The sequence below is a fragment of the Artemia sp. Qi Xiang Cuo genome, chromosome 15, assembly GCF_049724085.1.
Source record: "Artemia sp. Qi Xiang Cuo chromosome 15, ASM4972408v1, whole genome shotgun sequence".
NCBI lineage: Eukaryota > Metazoa > Arthropoda > Branchiopoda > Anostraca > Artemiidae > Artemia > Artemia sp. Qi Xiang Cuo.
This window is the reverse complement of record NC_142808.1, coordinates 45,643,007-45,660,748: the sequence shown is the minus strand read 5'-3', so window position 1 is coordinate 45,660,748 and position 17,742 is coordinate 45,643,007. Positions and strand designations below refer to the sequence as shown.

Here is a 17,742-nt window from a genome sequence, read left to right as displayed (position 1 = left end):
GAAACCCATTTTAAAAATTGAAGTACCTATCCGTTTCACCCACAACTTTACTTTACAGCTTTTTGAATGCTCCAACACCATGCAATACTTTTCAAAAGGCATTTCAGAACAAGTTCTTTTCTTAATGTCACTCCTAAACCCATATTACAAGTTGAAGTACCCATCCTTTTCACCAACAACTTTAGTTTACATCTTTTTGAATGCCCCAACACCAAGCAATACTTTTCCAAAGGCATTTCAGAACAATTTCTTTTCTTAATGTCCCTTCTAAACCCATTTTACAAGTTGAAGTACCCATCCTTTTCACCACAACTTTATTTTACAGCTTTTTGAATGCCCAAACACCAAGCAATACCTTTCAAAAGGCTTTTCAGGAAAAGTTCTATTCTTAACGTCTCTACTAAACACATTTTACAAGTTTAACTACTCATCCTTTTCACCCACAACTTTACTTTACAGTTTTTTGAATGCCCAAACACCAAGCAATACATTTAAACAGGCATTTCAGACCAAGTTATTTTTTAATGTCCCTCCTAAACTCATTTTACAAGTTGAAGTACCCATCCTTTTCACCCACAACTTTACTTCACAGCTTTTTAAATGCCTCAACACCAAGCAATACTTTTCAAAAGGCATTTCAGAACAAGTTCTTTTCTTAATGTCACTCCTACATTCATCTTACAAGTTTAAGTACCCATCCTTTTCACCCACAACTTTACTTTACAGCTTTTTGAATACCCCAACACCAAGCAATACTTTTCAAATGGCATTTCAGAACAAGTTATTTTCTTAATGTCCTTCTTAAAACCCAATTTACATGTTGAAGTTCCCATCCTTTTCACCCACAACTTTACTTTACAGCTTTTTGAATTCTCTAACACCTCGCAATACTTTTCAAAAGGCATTTCAGAACAAGTTCTTTTCTTAATGTCCCTCTTAAATCCCATTTTAAACGTTGAAGTACCCATCCTTTTCACCCATAACTTTACTTTACAGCCTTTTGCATACCCCAACACCAAGCAATACTTTCCAAAGGCATTTCAGAACAAGTTCTTTTCTTAATGTCCCTCCTAAACCCATTTTACAAGTTGAAGTACCCATCCTTTTCACCCACAACTTTACTTTACAGCTTTTCGAACGCCCCAACACCAAGCAATACTTTTCAAAAGGCATTTCAGAACAAGTTCTTTTCTTAATGTCCCTCTTAAACCCATTTTACAAGTTCAAGTACCCATCCTTTTCAACACATCTTTACTTTAAAGCTTTTTGAATGCCCCAACACCAAGCAATACTTTTCAATGGCTTTTCAGAACAAGTTCTTTTCTTAATGTCCCTCCTAAACCCATTTTACAAGTTGAACTACCCATCATTTTCACCCACAACTTTACTTTACAGCTTTTTGAATGCCCCAAAACCAAGCAATACATTTCAAAAGGCATTTCATAACAAGCTTTTTTCTTAATGTCCCTTCAAAACCCATTTTACAAGTTGAAGTACCAATCCTTTTCGCCCACAACTTCACTTTACAGCTTTTTGATAAAAGCTGTAAAGTAAAGTTGTGGGTGAAAAGCATGGTTCGCTAAACTTGTAAAATGGGTTTAGGATGGGCATTAAGAAAATAACTTTGTCTCAATTGCCTGTTGAAAAGTTTTACTTTGTGTTAAGGTATCCAAAAAAACTGTAAAGTAAAGTTGTGGTCGATAGGGATGTGTACCTAAATTACTAAAATGGGCTTAGGGGGGACATTAAGAAAAGAACTTTTTCTGAAATGCCTTTTGAAAAGTATTGCTAGGTGTTGGGGCAATTAAAAAGCTGTAAAGTAAAGTTGTGGGTGAAAAGGATGGGTACTTTAACTTTTAAAATGGGTTTAGGAGGGACATTAAGAAAAAAACTTGTTCTGAAATGCCCATTGAAAAGTATTGCTTGGTGTTGGGGCATTCAAAAAGCTGTAAAGTAAAGTTTTGGGTGAAAAGGATGGGTACCTCAACTTGTAAAATTGGTTTAGTAGGGACATTAAGAAAAGAACCTGTTCTGAACTGCCTTTGGAAAGTATTGCTTGGTGTTGGGGCATTCAAAAAGCTGTGAAGTAAAGTTGTGGGTAAAAAGGATGGGCACATCCATTTGTAAAATTGGTTTAGAAGGGACATTAAGGAAACAAGTTTTCCTGACATGCCTTTTGAATAGTATTGCTTTGTTTTTGGGCATTAAAAAAGGAGTAAAGTAAATTTTTCGGTGAAAAGGATGGGCACATAAACTTGTAAAATAGGTTTAGGGGGGAGATTAAGAAAAGAACCTGTTCTGAAATGCCTTTTGAAAAGTATTGCTTGGTGTTGGGGCATTCAAAAAGCTGTTCAGTAAAGTTGTGGGTGAAAATGATGGGATACTTCAACTTGTAAAATGGGTTTAGGAAGTACAGTAATAAAAGAAATTGTTCTGAAATGCCTTTTGAAAAGTATTGCTTGGTGTTGGGGCATTTAAAAAGCTGGAAAGTAAAGTTATGGGTAAAAAAGATGTGTACTTCAACTTTTAAAATGGGTTTAGGAGGGACATTAAGAAAAGAAATTGTTCTGAAATGCCTTTTGAAAAGTATTGCTTGGTGTTACGGTATTCAGAAATCTGTAAAGTAAAGTTGTGTGTGAAAAGGATGGGATACTTCAACTTGTAAAATGGGTTTAGGAGGGACATTAAGAAAAGAACTTGTTCTGAAATGCCTTTTGAAAAGTATTGCTTGGTGTTGGGGCATTCAAAAAGCTGTAAAGTAAAGTTGTGGGTGAAAAGGATGGGTACTTCAACTTGTAAAATGGGTTTAGGAGGTACATTAAGAAAATAACTTGTTCTGAAAAGCCTTCGAAAAGTATTGCTTGGTGTTGGGGTGTTCAAAAAGCTGTAAAGTAAAGCTGTGGGTGAAAAGGATGGATACTTCAACTTGTAAAATGGGTTTAAGAGGGACATTAAGAAAAGAACTTGTTCTGAAAAGATATAATAAAGCCTTTTGAAATGTGTGGGGCCCTTCTGTGTCTCAATTGCACAAAAAAAAGTATTAAAAAAATGGGGAGGGGGGCTCTTTGGGGGCTCGGGGGGCCTTTGGGGGCCCGCATGGCCTTTGGGGGCCCGGGGGCGGGGGCCCTTTGGGGGCTCGGGGGGATGGGGGCTCTCCGGGGTTGGGGTAGGGAATCTTACAACACTGTTCAAATGGAACTTGTGTATTATAACGACCAAAGAGTTTCACCCCAAATCATCTTCTAAAATGTTTAACATTGTTTCGCCCAAATCATCTACTAAAATTTCTCAAACTGTTTCGCCTAAACCATCTTCTAAAATGTCTCAAACGGTTTCGCCCAAATAATCCCTAAACGTAATTTCTGCGTGTTCCTTTTGTTTTGGCATCCCTGCGCTGTCACATTTGAAATTCCCAGGATAAAATTCCCGCGTAAATCTCTTCATCTCTAAGTTGTTCTTGGTTACTCTAATAAGGCTTCGATAGAATATTAATTTATTGCTAAGCCTAAAGATCAGAGAAGCCGTATTTAAAAATAGAATATCAATTTATCTTTGTCACTAAAGACATTTATCCCTCAGACCTAAAGATCAAAGAAGCCATAATGTTTCTTAATTCCCCTTTCGTGGATCAATAATTCCCCGTCAGATTATGTAATCAATTTCTCAGAAATTCTCTCCCCTTCGTGGATCAATACATTGCCCCGTTGGAATTCAATGCGCATGTGCAAACTTCGCCCCGGAGTCATTACACCTAGAAACAACAAATAAATTGACCTAGAAACAGGTGTCAATGATCTTGTACTCGCAGTATATCCTACTCCCTGATTGGTCTAGAAAGAACACTTTTACCAAGATCATTAAATCTCTTCCCGACTTTTTACCAAAGACATTAAATCTCTTTCCAACTTTTTACCAAGGACATTAAATCTCTTCCCGACTTTTTACCAAGGACATTAAATCTCTTCTCATACCTCATGATAGGTCCCTACTAGAATCAACCTGCTTCCATAATTCGTCTGGTTTAATACAAATAAGCCAGGGAATTAAATTGAAAACTAAAGTTTAATAGATTAAGCATATTTAAAGTTTGTTAGTACTATCGAATAACGCTGCACTATTATTGGAGTTAATATATTTTAGTTCCTAAATAAACTACTTTTTACTGCCAGTTTTTTTTTTATCAAGATCCATGGAAACAAAAAACAGGGTAAATAGATCAATCTTTACTTAGTCAACGGCAGTTATGATATATATTCAAAAGGCTTTGGAGAACAGCCTTTATTCATTTTTATTCGTTAATATTCAGTTTTTTTTTAATCTAGGAGCGGGTAATTTTTTTTGTTGATTTTTTTTTTCATCATAATACAAGAAAAAACAAGGTGTTTTTCAAAATCAGAACGAGGGGAATGACACAAAATCTAGAAAACAATTGACCCCTCCCCCCTCCCAATTGATCTTAGATCATCTATTAGATCTTAGCCTGATTTAATGCCAATTGTTAAAAGCCAATTTGGCCAGATTACTCCTATTAAGCTCGTGTCCAAGCGCACAAATTAACTTTCTTGTCAGTTTCCCTCATATTTTAATACACAGACTACGTTAATTTTTATTTCTTTCTATTTTTTAATATACGCTTTCAAAATAACAAGGCCATGAAACTAAATTCAGTTTTATTTACTACTGCTGCTTTTCAATTCCTCTTTGATAACTTTAATATTTTTTTTGTCGTTTGAAAATTAATATAAAATCGACTAAGTCAATAAGACTAGGAATAATAAAGGAAAAGAGGTGATTTTGGGTAACGAAAAGATCGATGAAGTGGATTGCTTGACATACCAGGATAGAGAAAGATCTGTTAAAATTTTTCCAGAGGAGTTGTCTAAAGAAAATTTTTGATTTAAACGTTTTTGTTTTATGTTTTTTTGTGGGGGGGGGGGTTAAAATTTTGTTTTTTTCTAGGGCTGTAAAGAAAAAAAGGTTGAGATGGCTAGGACACATTTTACAGATGAATAACGACAGATTATCAAGAATAAAACCAAGATGGGCATTTTGGACACCCATTTGGTGCACAACAAAAAGCAGGTCGTCTAAATGATATGGGAAGAGATCAATAGAAAATATGGAAAGGAAAATAGAAACTTCATGGTCAAACAGTTCGTGGTTTGAACTGTAAGTAAGGAGCGACCCGGCTCAATAGTAACCGAAACTCTAGAAAACGGAATTTTAATACCAATTATCAAAAGAATCAAATTTTTATGCTGATTTCAAATATATAAGTTTAGTCTTGCCCATCAAAAGTTAAGCGCCTGAGAAAATTTGCCTTATTTCGAAAAAAGGTGGAAACAACCCCTAAAAGTCATAGAACCTTAATGAAAATCACAACACCGGTTTCAGCGTATCAGAGAACCCTACTATAGAGGTTTCAAGCTCCTATCTGCAAAAATGTAGAATTTCGTATTTTTTGCCAGAAGAAAGATCACGGACGCGTGTTTATTTTATTTTATTTTATTTATTTATTTTTTTTCCAGGGGTAATCGTATCGATCCAGTAGTCCTAGAATATCGTTAGAGGGCTCATTCGAACGGAAATTAAAAGTTCTAGTGCCCTTTTTAAGTGACCAAAAAAATTGGAGGGCAGCTTCGCTCCCTCTCACGCTCATTTTTTTCCCGAAGTCACCCAATCATAATTTTTAGATAGCCATTTTGTTCAGCATAGTCGAAAATTTAATTAATATGTCTTTGAGGATGACTTAATCCCCCACATTTCCCGGGGGAAGGGCTGCAAGTTATGAACTTTGCCCATTGTTTACATATAGTATTGGTTTTTGGGAAGTATACAAGCGTTTTCAGGAAGAATTTTTTTCTAATGGGGGTCGCGGTCGGAGTAGGGGTTACGAGGGAAGAGCTTTCCATAGAGTATATTTCCTTGGGGGAAGGGACATTTCTATGAGGGGGCGCCATATTTCCCAGCATTATTTAAAAAATGAGCAAAAATCAATTAAAAAAACAAGTGTTTGCAACTGAAAGTAAGGACCAACATTAAAACTTAAAAGGAAAAGAAATTATTACGTATATGAGGGGGTTCGCCCCCTAGTCAATAACTCACTCTTTATGCTAAAGTTTTATTATTACTTTCAAGAGCTATCTATTCTAATTAACTGGCCTTTGTGATTCAGGGGTTTGTGATTCGAACAAAATTTGAACTTTTGCGTAAAGAGCAAGGTATTGACTAGGGAGCGAACTACCTAATATACGCAATAAAAACACACGAATATAGAAATTCATTACGTAAGTTAATTCGTAAGTCACGTCAGAACAAAATTTCGAGAAAGCCATTTAGCCAAAAAAAGGAAAATTAATATGCAAATTCCATTTTAATTATTCATGTACGGTGAGCCAAAATCAAAGCTGCATCAATTCAAAAAAGTTTAGAAAGTAACTAAAAAAAACAAGTTTTTTTTGAACTGAAAGTAAGGAGTGACATTAAAACTTAAAACGAACAGAAATTATTCCGTATATGAAAGGGGCTGTCCCCTCCTCAATGCCTCGCTCTTTACGCTAAAATTTGACTCTTTCTCACAAATTTGTATTTTAAAACAATAAAAAAAACTTTAGCGTAAAGAGGGAGGCGTTGAGGAGGGGACAGCCCCTTTCATATACGGAATAATTTCTGTTCGTTTTAAGTTCTAATGTCGCTCCTTACTTTCAGTTAGAAAAAACTTGTTTTTTTTTAGTTAATAGCGGATAAAGATGGAGAGTGAATAGTTTGGGGTAAAGGAATAGTGTGCGTAGCTGTGTTGGCCTTGCGCAAGTTGACGCTGCAGTTAGTTATTATTAGTAGTTGTAATTTCAAAATTCATTTTTATATGGTATATTCTTATAAAAATATTTTTTCGTCTGGCAATATTTACTCAAAGCCATTTAGGGTTCAAAACCAAAAAGTTCACTATATATAATATATGGAATAAAAGTAAATATGAAATATTTAAATATAATATAAATATATAACATACGATGTATATATTATTTATAAAACATAAAGTAAATAAAGAATATTAACTCACAGCTATTTAGAATTTAAAACTAACGAAAGAAATGTTTTCTGAAGGAAACTAGGGAAAGTAGTTTTCTCAAATTTTGGTGCATTTTTTTCATATTAAATTCTCCAAAACTCAAAAAAAGTCAAATTAGATAAAGACAAAAGTAAACAATAAGAACAATCTTCATAACTCTGCAAGTCTTAGCCAGTCTAACCATAAATTCCTGACCCTACCTGCGAACGCACATGCTTAAAAAAAGTTAAAATTCAAAAATTAGGATTCCTACCAGTGCCATGAATGTAAGCAGTTGGACAGCACAAATTGGTATAGTTGCTGCTTGTCGATTGAAGAGGTAGTGTGCAACAGTGAGAGCCAGGTGAGGTTGCGAGTGACCACTAGGCTGCGCACGCAGAAGTCTTTCGGCAAGAGTCATGTCTTTTATCTCATTTTCAAGCTGAAAAATTTGAAATTATTTAATTCACAATTATTCACAGAAAAAAGGCTCAAGACAGAACTTCTTGAGTTCTGTCTCAAGAAGTTCTATATATTACACTACTTTAGACTCTTAGGGGGGGGGGGCCTAAACCCCCTCTGGAAAATAAAGTGGCTGCGCGGATAGAAGTCTTTCGGCAAGAGTCATGTCTTTTATCTCATTGTCAAGCTGAAAAATTTGAAATTATTTAATTCACAAAAAAAGGCTCAAGACAGAACTTCTCCTCCCACCATAGGACTTTTTTGGTGGCCTTTGCGAGAGGCCACCAAAGAACTTTACGATGGCCTTTCGCAAAACTTTTTTTTTTCTAAACTTCTAAGTTCTTTCCTTCTTTTGTTTTGTTTTCCTTCTTTTGTGTAGCAGCTGTAATTTAGGAAATGAAAGATAGAGAGAGTAATTTAAGAGGGTTAAAGATACAAAGAGAAAGAGAGAGAGGGGGAGAGGGAGAGTGAGTGAGTGAGAGAGAGAGACAGCAAATTTATAACAAAGAACATAACCTAATGAAAAAAAGAATAGACAGTCTACTGAAACAAGCAACAAAAATGCTGACAATAAATAATTGAAGAAGAAACAATGAAACCTTTGATTGATATTTATTGCAAACATTTTATGCAGTAAAAGGTGAAAAGACAGAAAACTTTACTAGTGATGTATCGATAAGGTTCTAATAAAACCCCTATTTCTAAACCAAAAGAACCTTAAGAAATTATCTTATCTTGCATCGTAAATATTAAAAATTTCTTTGTTTAAAGAATTAAACGGCACTCACATGTAACTCAGTACGAACTTGGAAAAGTCGATTGAGCAAAGCCAAACCTTTCCCAACATGAGACATGAGCTTCGATCCTGGACCATTGCCGAAGCTTGTATCCGATTCGAAAGTGCTTTGAATGACTTTGTCACCTGAGAGAAAGCATAAATAATCAACCTATAAGCATTAATAAACTATTGAAAAAAAAAACAACAGAGTATTATCCTTCCTCGTTTTACTTATTTTTTTTTTTCATTCCCATCCCCAATTAAGTCGTTTGTGTTTAACGGAAGCAGCAGACTAACTTGATAGAAGTGTGACCTATTTGATCAGAATCCAACGGACTGAACTGATCACATTGTTCTTCTTCTTGTTCTTGCAGCAGGACAAGGCGTTTTTCCGCCTCATCTTAAGTTCATATGTTTCTTCGGAATTTGTTTAACAACAAGCTACACAGACTGACGGTAAACTGACCACATTGCTACAAAATGATATATTTAACTTTCGATTTCAATTAGGCCATGGAAAATGTCAGATCGTGAAACAAAAAGATACATCATCAATCTCCACACCTGGATCATTGCGAAAATTTGGTTTCTGTTTCAAAAGTGTTTTAAATTACTTTATCTAAAAGAATAATAATAATGATTAAGCTATAACTATAATCAAGCTAATAGTTAAGTGTAAAAATATTGATGATTACTACAAAAGAACTATAATTCCTCTTTTTTCGTTGTTCCCTCGTTCCCATTTTTCGTGCTCGTGTTTAAAGGATGCAACGGGCTGATATAACATAATGAATTTTGCCCTTCACTGAATTCAATATGCGCAAAATCTTTTGTGCAAAAAAAATGTTTTAACATCTTAAAAAAAAATTGTTTTAACTGGTTATCAATTTTAGTTTACATCGTGATACAATGGCAAGAAATTAAAGGTTATAAGCTCTCATCCGAACCAATTCATGGAAAACTACGGAACAATAAAACAAGACAAAACAAAAGGTACATTATCTAAACTGATGGTTTATTTTTCCCCTATCCAATTTTTTTTTTATATTTGTAACATCCAATTAGTAGCTTTTAATTGGCTTCCATTATTACAGAAAAACATGGCTCTAACAATACTTCTTCTATCTCTGACCTTCTTGGAATTTTCCTGAATTTCTACTAATGAAAATCGGGTTCGCTAAATATCCCAAAAATTAACAATGGCAAATAACGTACTTTAACACGAGATACAAATCGTTTAGTTTCGTTAACGTAAATTTTTAGAAGATTTCGGAGAGCCCCAATTATCATAGGCAGCGCAATACGAGATACAAATCGTTTAGTTTCGTTAACGTTAATTTTTAGGAGATTTCGGAGAGCCCCAATTATCATAAGGCAGTGCCTAAGTAAAGAACAATGTTGGCACAATATAATATTTATTTTCTTTTTTTTTCTTTAGACCACGGCACTTCGTATCGAAGGAGTTGTTATAGAAACTTCAAAAAGGGTTCATTCGATTGGAAATTGGAGTGGCTTTTGCCCTTTTTAATAGTCAAAAGTGATTAGAAGGCAACTAACACCCCTTCTACGCCCACCATTTCCGCGTAGTATAGGCCTACTTAGCTTTTAGTTTTAAGAAGCAAGGATGCATAAGGTTAACTTGCGTCTGTTATCCTTAGTAAGGTTAGATGATTTTCAGGTAGGTCTATTTAGCGTTTAGTTCTAAGAAGCATGGATACATAAGGTCAACTTGCAGCTGTTATCCTTAGCAAGGTTAGATTATTGTCAGGTAGGTCTACTTAGCTGGCCTCCCCTAGGCCACTCAGAGTGTCCCCAGGTGGCAATAGGTGAACGCCCTACAAATATGTAGGGTACCTCCATAGGAGGCATAGACTGAGGGGGATCTTGTCCCTGGGGGTCTGTAATAGACAAGGGGGCACCCTCACCCGGGGTCATAAGTGCAGGTGGAGGAAGAAGAAGGCCCCTAGAATGTACCCTCCATAGGGCCCACCGGTGTGTCCAAAAGTTCTATGAGTTACAAACATTCTCCCAGTAATAGGTTAAATTGCATGGTGATACAGAACAACATCGCGGGAGTATTCTCTATAGGAGGACAACTGCGGCAGGGCGTAAGATCCAGATATTTGGACAACGGTCTCTGCAAATGGCTGCCTCGACCCTTCCGGGGTACCTGCAAGACTGGGGACCTTGCGGTCAATTCTAATCCCACTTGAGAAGTTGCGCCCCTTGAAGTAATTATAGCCTAGTAAACGACACAGCATTCGCACGGGATTCTGATCAATGGATAATTCTTCTGGGCTTGGCATGTTTTGAAGGGTGTCTTCGGGCTGAAAAACCTCTTCCTAGCTAATTTATCTACTATGGGCTGCCTCCCCGTAGTAGCATAATATTTGTAGACATGAATATGTAATAAGTCGGAGGTAATACGCTTGAGATAGTTTGTGCAGGATTTCGACTCTTTTTGATAGAAGGGCATTGCCAAGTTGCTGAAAACCATGTTGTGACCAAGATGGGCCCAGGATTGCACAAAGCCCCCATTCATGGAGGTCCCAGGGAGTTCTTGCTGTCCGGTTCTAAGCTGGATTAAGCACTTCTGTGTAGGCTTGAGAAGATACGTGATCCCCGTCCTGCACTGGTATGCGGGATCATTGCTTTTCCTGAGGCCAAAATAATTTCAATGATTTAAAGAACATGAAAGTTGGATCTTGGAATGTTGCGACGTTAAAAAATGACCATCGAAATATCAACATTTTGACTGACGAATTTAGACGATTCGAACTGGGCTTATTAGGAGTTTCAGAAACTCATTTCCCATGGGTAGGAAGCCTGAAATTAGGTGATATAGAATTTGTTTACTCAGGCAGGAAGGATGGGGTACACAGACAGGGAGCAGAGCTCATGATGCGTAAGGAAGCTGCTAAGTCCTGTTTAGGCTGGGAAGATATTAATAATATAATATTAATTGCTCATTTTATGACTAAAAAGTTCAGGGTATCAGTTATAGTAGTATATGCCCCTGCAGAACTAACTGACGAAGATACTAGAGACTCAGATGAATTTCACTTACAGCTACAGAAACAAATAGACAGGGTCCCAGGCAGAAATATGATGTTAGGAGATTTGAATGCCAATGTCGGTAGAAATAGGGATAGATGGTATCCTAGCCTAGGTAAATTTGGTGTAGGAAAAGAAAACAGTAATAGATACAGACTTTTGCAACTTTGTAGGTATAACAATCTCGTTATAACCAACACGGTATTCACGTGATGGTAAGACAGCAAACCTTATTGATTATGTTATAGTAAACCGAAGACTGGCAGGATCAATACAGGATACTAGGGTATATAGGAGTGCTGTTATTGATGTTAAAAGTAAAATTCACCATCTGGTAGTGTCAAGGGTTAATCTAAAGCTCAAATTTCGGAAGGGTAACTACCTCCCGGGAACTTATGATGTTGGTAGACTCTAGAATGAGAAGTTGAGAAAAACTTTCCAGGAACAGTTGACTACTAAACTTGAGAGTTTAAAAAATGATCATGTGGAAGATGGTTGGAATAATTTTAGAAAAAAAACTTTGTAAAGTTGCTGAAGGTGTCATAGGGAAGAAAGCTAGGACTGCAGCTAAGAATATTAGTAAAAAAGATTTATGTTTAATAGCAAGGAGATAGGACTTGTACAAGAATTATCTGAGTGATAGATCATATGAAAAAAAAGGAATGTAAAGAAACTGGAGAAAGAATTGAAATATGAACTAAGGGGGTGTGAAGTGGAGGCCATGGATAAAATTGCCGAGGATTTGAAAGTTTCAGCTAGACGGCATAATAGTAAAATATTGTACTGGCATGCCAATAAATTGAGAGGGAGTAGTCAATCCGGACTTGGCCCAGTGAAAGATAGGAATGGGACCACGATTAGCGATAAGGAAAGAATTAAATTTTGTGATACCTTGGATGTGAAGGAAGATTTGTTTTGCGAGGAAGAATTAATGACAGTACTAAAAGGATTAAAAAATAATAAGGCTCCAGGTTCTTATAGGGTAGTAAATGAGTTTCTTATATATGGTGGCTCTGAGGTTAGAAGTAAGTTACTGAAGATCATAAATATGATTTTTGAAAAAGGGGAAGTACCAAATGATTTTAGGAAAACATTAATGAAGCCACTTTATAGGAAAGGTGATAAAAGTGAGTGTGGGCGATGGAAAAAGTGTTAGGTTGGAACCTATTAGCCCTAGTTGGCGCTGACATAGTGAAGGCGTATGATTTCGTAACACGAGAGATTTTATGGTTATTGATGCGACTAAAGATGATTTTGGAAAGAATGTCATAGATAAATTGGAAAGAAAATAGTCTGCACCGAAAGCGGTTATAAAAGTGAATGGAAAACTGACGACAATAATAAACCTAGAAAGAGGTCTGCTGCAAGGGGACCCTTGTTCTCGAACGCTATTTGAATTATATCTCGACTCACTCTTTCGGTATGTATAAGAAAGAATGTGCAGTGTTCAAGTTTCTGAACATGTTTTTTTGAAAGTGCAGCTTTCTTATATGACGGAAATTTTGTTACAGGAAGTGAAAATAATGTAAAAACTGTGCGTAGGGGTTTGCATTGGTACGAGCAAAGATTTCACGTAAAAAAATAAACAGACAAAAGAGCAGTGTTCTACCCTTGAACAAATCGGCAAATTACGACGACATAGAAAGAAACTGTTGGCTCCCGTTTGCGGAAAAAGCGCGAGTATTGGGCCTGACTTTTGAGAATGTGCTGAACACAAAAAAAATTTGGGAGGAAAAAGTAAACAAAATAGTCGGGATATTGAGTCAACCGAGAAAAAGCCTTTTCAAGACGATGTTCAAAAGAGTTCTGTATGTCAATACATATTGTCTCACGCTTTTATTTTACACTACTCCTGTTTTCGTATTACCTGAAAACCTTGCCAAACAAATTGAAAGAACCATCTGGAGATTTGTTTAGACGGGGAAACTTGAAAAGCTACAAATAAAAATGCTATACTTTAATGTGGAATCGGGCGGAACTGGGGTAGCAGATTTCAGGGTTATATGCAAGACGCTCTTCCTCAGAATATTTGTGAACTTATGGTTAAAGAGGAGGCATCAACTGCAATTATGAGGCAGTGGTTTCTCCCTATAGTGAATGAGGATGAAGAAGAAAAGGTGAAAAAATTGAGCAAAAAAATTCCGACCCCTCTGCGATGGATTTTCAGCCCCCTGAAGAAAGCAAAGAAATTGGGAGCACTGAGATGTGACTTGGGAAAGGAGGAACTAAAGAAGGTATCGCAGGATGTTTTTAGAAGTGAGAAAGAACCGAATTATAGAGCTAGAGAAAGGGAGCCGTTCATTGATTATCAGTTATCTTTTAAAAATCTAAGTGAATTGTCGTTTAGCTATGAACAGAAAGAGTTTGTGTACTGCATGATTCACGGAATATTACCCTTTAGTGATAGAGTTAATCGCATATTGAAAACTCAAATGCCTACTTGTTTGATGTGTGGAGACGAAGTGCTTGACGGACTATTGCACGAATTGATTCAATGCCCCTCGAACGGTGGATTACCCCAAAGATAATTGGAAATATTAGAAAATGAAGGAATAAAAATAACGTCTGTAGAAGAAAAGAAGAAAGCTCTAAAGCTGTCATTTTGTGTTAGAGGTAAGCAAAGGAATTATGCACTATGTTTGTTAGTGGCAAGTGTTATCATGCATGTGTGGAAAATGCGGAAACGTCAGAAGCAGGTCAAAATTCCTTTGGCGAATGTTGGGTTGAAAGTTAAGTGGATGACTTGAGACGGAGTCGAGTATGGAGGGAGAGAGTAGATGTGGAATGGATGAGTAAAATTGAGTTTCAATTTTGAAAATTTTGATTTAAATGTTTTATTGTAAAAAATGTTTTAAATTATTATATAGAAAAAAAAATTAAAAAATTGAGGAATTGATGTTAGTATTATGATAAATCCTATTAATTTATTTTTTGTTGGTTTTTGTTTGATTTTTGAGTAGCCAATTGGGCATTAAAAAGGTTTTACTACTTTATTTGTGTATTATAAAAGAAGGATTAGAATGGCGTGCCTAAAGATATTGTAAGGGCACAGCTTTCTACTCCTCCTAGCTTTGTTTTCGGGTTGAAGGAAGGTTGGGAGGATTGAGGATGGTATGTAGTTGATTGGAAACAAGGTTTTATGAAAATTATTTGTCTATTTTTAATTTATTTCCATGGCGAAAGGGGTACCTCATGGGAGAAGGGAACCATGCTTAACCGGGAATGGTACTTTTTTTTTGCGGTTTTGAATTTTTTTTTGTAGTACAGCTTGTCTTTGTCAATTATGTTTTGGTACCCAAATCCAAATTTCAAGTTGTTTTTAAATTAGTGTAGGTGACATTAAAGTTTGAAATTAAGTGAAAAAGATTATTATGTCACCAAGAGGAGAGGAGGTGGGATTTCTAAAATTAAAAAAAAAAGTGAGTGTGGTAATTATCGAGGCATTAGTCTGATCTCTGTAGGTAGCAAATTAATTAGTAGTACGATACTTTTAAAACTGAGAGATGCCGTAGACAAAGTTTTAAGAGAAGAACAGTGGGGTTTTAGAAAAGGTAGAGGATGCGCCGACCAAATTTTCACTTCTAGGTTAATAATTGAGAAGTGCCTGAGTTTTCAAACACCTTTGGTCCTTAGTTTTATCAATTATGAGCAAGCGTTCGATTCTGTTGACAGAAGAGCTTTAGCAAAGGTTTTATCCTTGTACGGTATACCAGACAAATACACTAAAGTGATTAGTGTTATGTACGAGAATAACACTGCTGCGGTTAATGTAGGAAATGAGATTAGCAGCTGGTTTTGTATTAAATCAGGAGTTAAGCAGGGCTGTGTTCTATCCCCCCTTTATATGGATTATTTTGATGGACTTTGTATTAAGGAGAACAGGAAAGGCAATGGGAGAACAGGAAAGGCAAACTCTCCTGGACTTAGATTATGCTAATGATTTAAGCATCCTAGATGAAAGTGCGAGCAAAATGAATGAACTTTTAGAGGTTTTGCGAGTTCAGAGTGCTAGAATAGGTTTGAAAATTAATGTTAAGAAGACTAAGTCACTAAAGCGGCGTTCACAAGCGTGTCTAGCTAGAATCCCATGTCTAGACACGTGTCTAGCCAGAATCCAATGTCTAGGCAACGACCGTTCACATGTAAAATTTAGTGCTTAGCTAAAATTGCAAATTTAGTTTCAAACTGTCATTTCTAGCCAATCAACAGAGCTTATGCAGGCAAAACTTTCGAAATTGTAATCCCTATTTTTACTGTCACAAGCTAATAGATGAAATAAGCAAAGCAATTGCCTTAATGTGCTTCATTATAATGTCTGGTGTTGCATATTTGCCTAAAATGAAAAAAACAATTAATGAGAAAACAAAAATTTAATTTCAGTTTACAAATGTAAACAAAAATGATGAAAATAGTGGATCTTGACACATTCTGATTGGCTTTAATTGAAAATCCTTGACATTCAGTTCTAGAGTCTAGAACTCAATGTCTAGCCAAGCGCCTTGTCTAGCGTGTCTAGCTAAGCGCCGAATTTTACTTGTGAACGGTCGTTGCCTAGACATTGAATTCTGGCTAGACACGTATCTAGACATAGGATTCTAGCTAGACATGCTTCTGAACGCCGCTTAAGGCTAGGAATAAGTGAAGATGAAAAGGTGACGTTGGGTGATGAAAAGATTAATCAAGTGGGCAGTTTCACTTACCTTGGCAGTATTATTAGTAAAGATGGTGGGAGCAGTGAAGATGTCAAAAGTAGAATAGCCAAGGCTCTGGGTGTTTTTTCATACAATTAAAAAAAGTTTGGAAGAACAGGAAGATAAATCTGCAAACCAAGATTAGAATATCAGAATCTACAGTGATGACAGTAGTAAAATATGGCTCTGAAGCATAGGCGCTTCGAAAAGCGGATGAAGATTTGCTAGGTGTTTTCAAGAGAAATTGCTTAAGGATTGTTCTGGGTACCCGTCTGACTGACCGTATATCAAACAATAGATTGTACGAAAAATGTGGTTCAATACCGCTCTCTAGGGCCATAATGAAAGAAATTTTGAGATGGCTAGGGCACGTTGTACAGATGAAGGATGACAGATTACCGAAGATTGTTCGTTTCGGCCAACCGTCTAGGGCTAAATGGGAAACAGGTCGTCCTTGTCTGGGTTGGGAGGACGTCATAAAGAAAGATTTAAAGGAAATGGGAACTTCGTGGGAGGGTGTAAAAAAGGAGGCTTTGAATAGATTGCGATGGAGGAGGAGCGTGTGTAGCTGTGTCGGCCTCAGGCGGCTTGGTGCTGCGGTGAGTTGTTAGTAGTAGTAGTAGTAGAAGGTGATTGAAGAACAACTAACCCCCCTCTCACGCCCACCATTTCCCCAAAAACATTCAATCGAAATTTTGAGATATTAATTTTGTTCAACGTAGTTGAAAGTTCTGAAAATTAGGTCTTAGAGGATGACAACCATCCCCCCATAACCCTCAAGACAAGGGTCGCAAGTTATGCCTTTGAGGCAGGTAATGCTTTCATATAAATCTCTCTCTTAGAAGCTTCAAAAAGGGTTCATTTGATTGGAAATTGAAAGGACTAGTGCCTTTTGTGTTAGTCGAAAGTGATCAGATGGCAAATGTCTCCCTCCACGCCTATCATTTCCCCAAACATTTCCAATCAAAATTTCAATACAGCCATTTTTATTAAGCCTATCAGAAAGGTCTGGAAATTATGTCTTCGAGGATAAAAAATCCCCCCAGCCCTCAGGGCAAGGGTTGTAAGATTTGCCCTGGGGACATATTGGATCTTTAAAGAAAGTGTGGTCATATAAACTTCAAAGGGGGGGCTCACTGGATTGGTAATCAGACACTCTAGAGCCCTTTTTAAGAGTCAAAGTGATCATAGGGTAGCTACCCTCTCCCCCCTACACACACGTCATATTGTCCCGAAGTGCGTCTAATAGGAATTTTGAGATAACCATTCCACTTAAAACAGTCTAAATATCGTATAACAAGGCTTTTGTGACTGAAACAATCCCTAGGGATTAGGCGCAAATGTAGTAAGTTATGCCCAGGGGGTATTAAAGGTTTTTATCGAAGGGAAGGTTGTTTAACTTCAGAAGAGGCTCAGTTTTTTTCCCTAAAAAACACAATATCGATGCAAAACGTGTATATATTAATCAAAAAAACTTTTTGCAAAAAAGAAGCTTTTCAAAAAAAAAGTAAAGAACACCACTGAACCAGAATTGAACAAAAATAGAATCTAACTAACTATCAAACATGCAGCTAACCCATATCAGTGCTAATAAATAAGCAAATGAAAGCTAGAACAAACAGAAATTAAAATAAGTCAAACTCAAAACGAGCAGAAATTAATCTGAGTAGGGTTCTAAACCCTATGGTTTCTAAGAGCCAGAACAT

At 36.5% G+C, this 17,742-nt stretch overlaps 1 protein-coding gene across 1 annotated transcript in view; it reads right to left on the bottom strand.

Annotated features, from left to right (window-relative positions):
* The window catches only part of Nup188 (nuclear pore complex protein Nup188), a 118,913-nt gene that overhangs the window by 40,417 nt on the left and 60,754 nt on the right, over window positions 1-17,742 (bottom strand). Inside the window, exons 12-13 of the mRNA XM_089101215.1 lie at window positions 8,302-8,435; window positions 7,326-7,493 (exon numbers count right to left, since the gene is read on the bottom strand). Of these exons, the coding sequence (XP_088957341.1) occupies window positions 7,326-7,493; window positions 8,302-8,435 (302 nt within the window). The remainder of the gene's footprint in view (window positions 1-7,325; window positions 7,494-8,301; window positions 8,436-17,742) is intronic.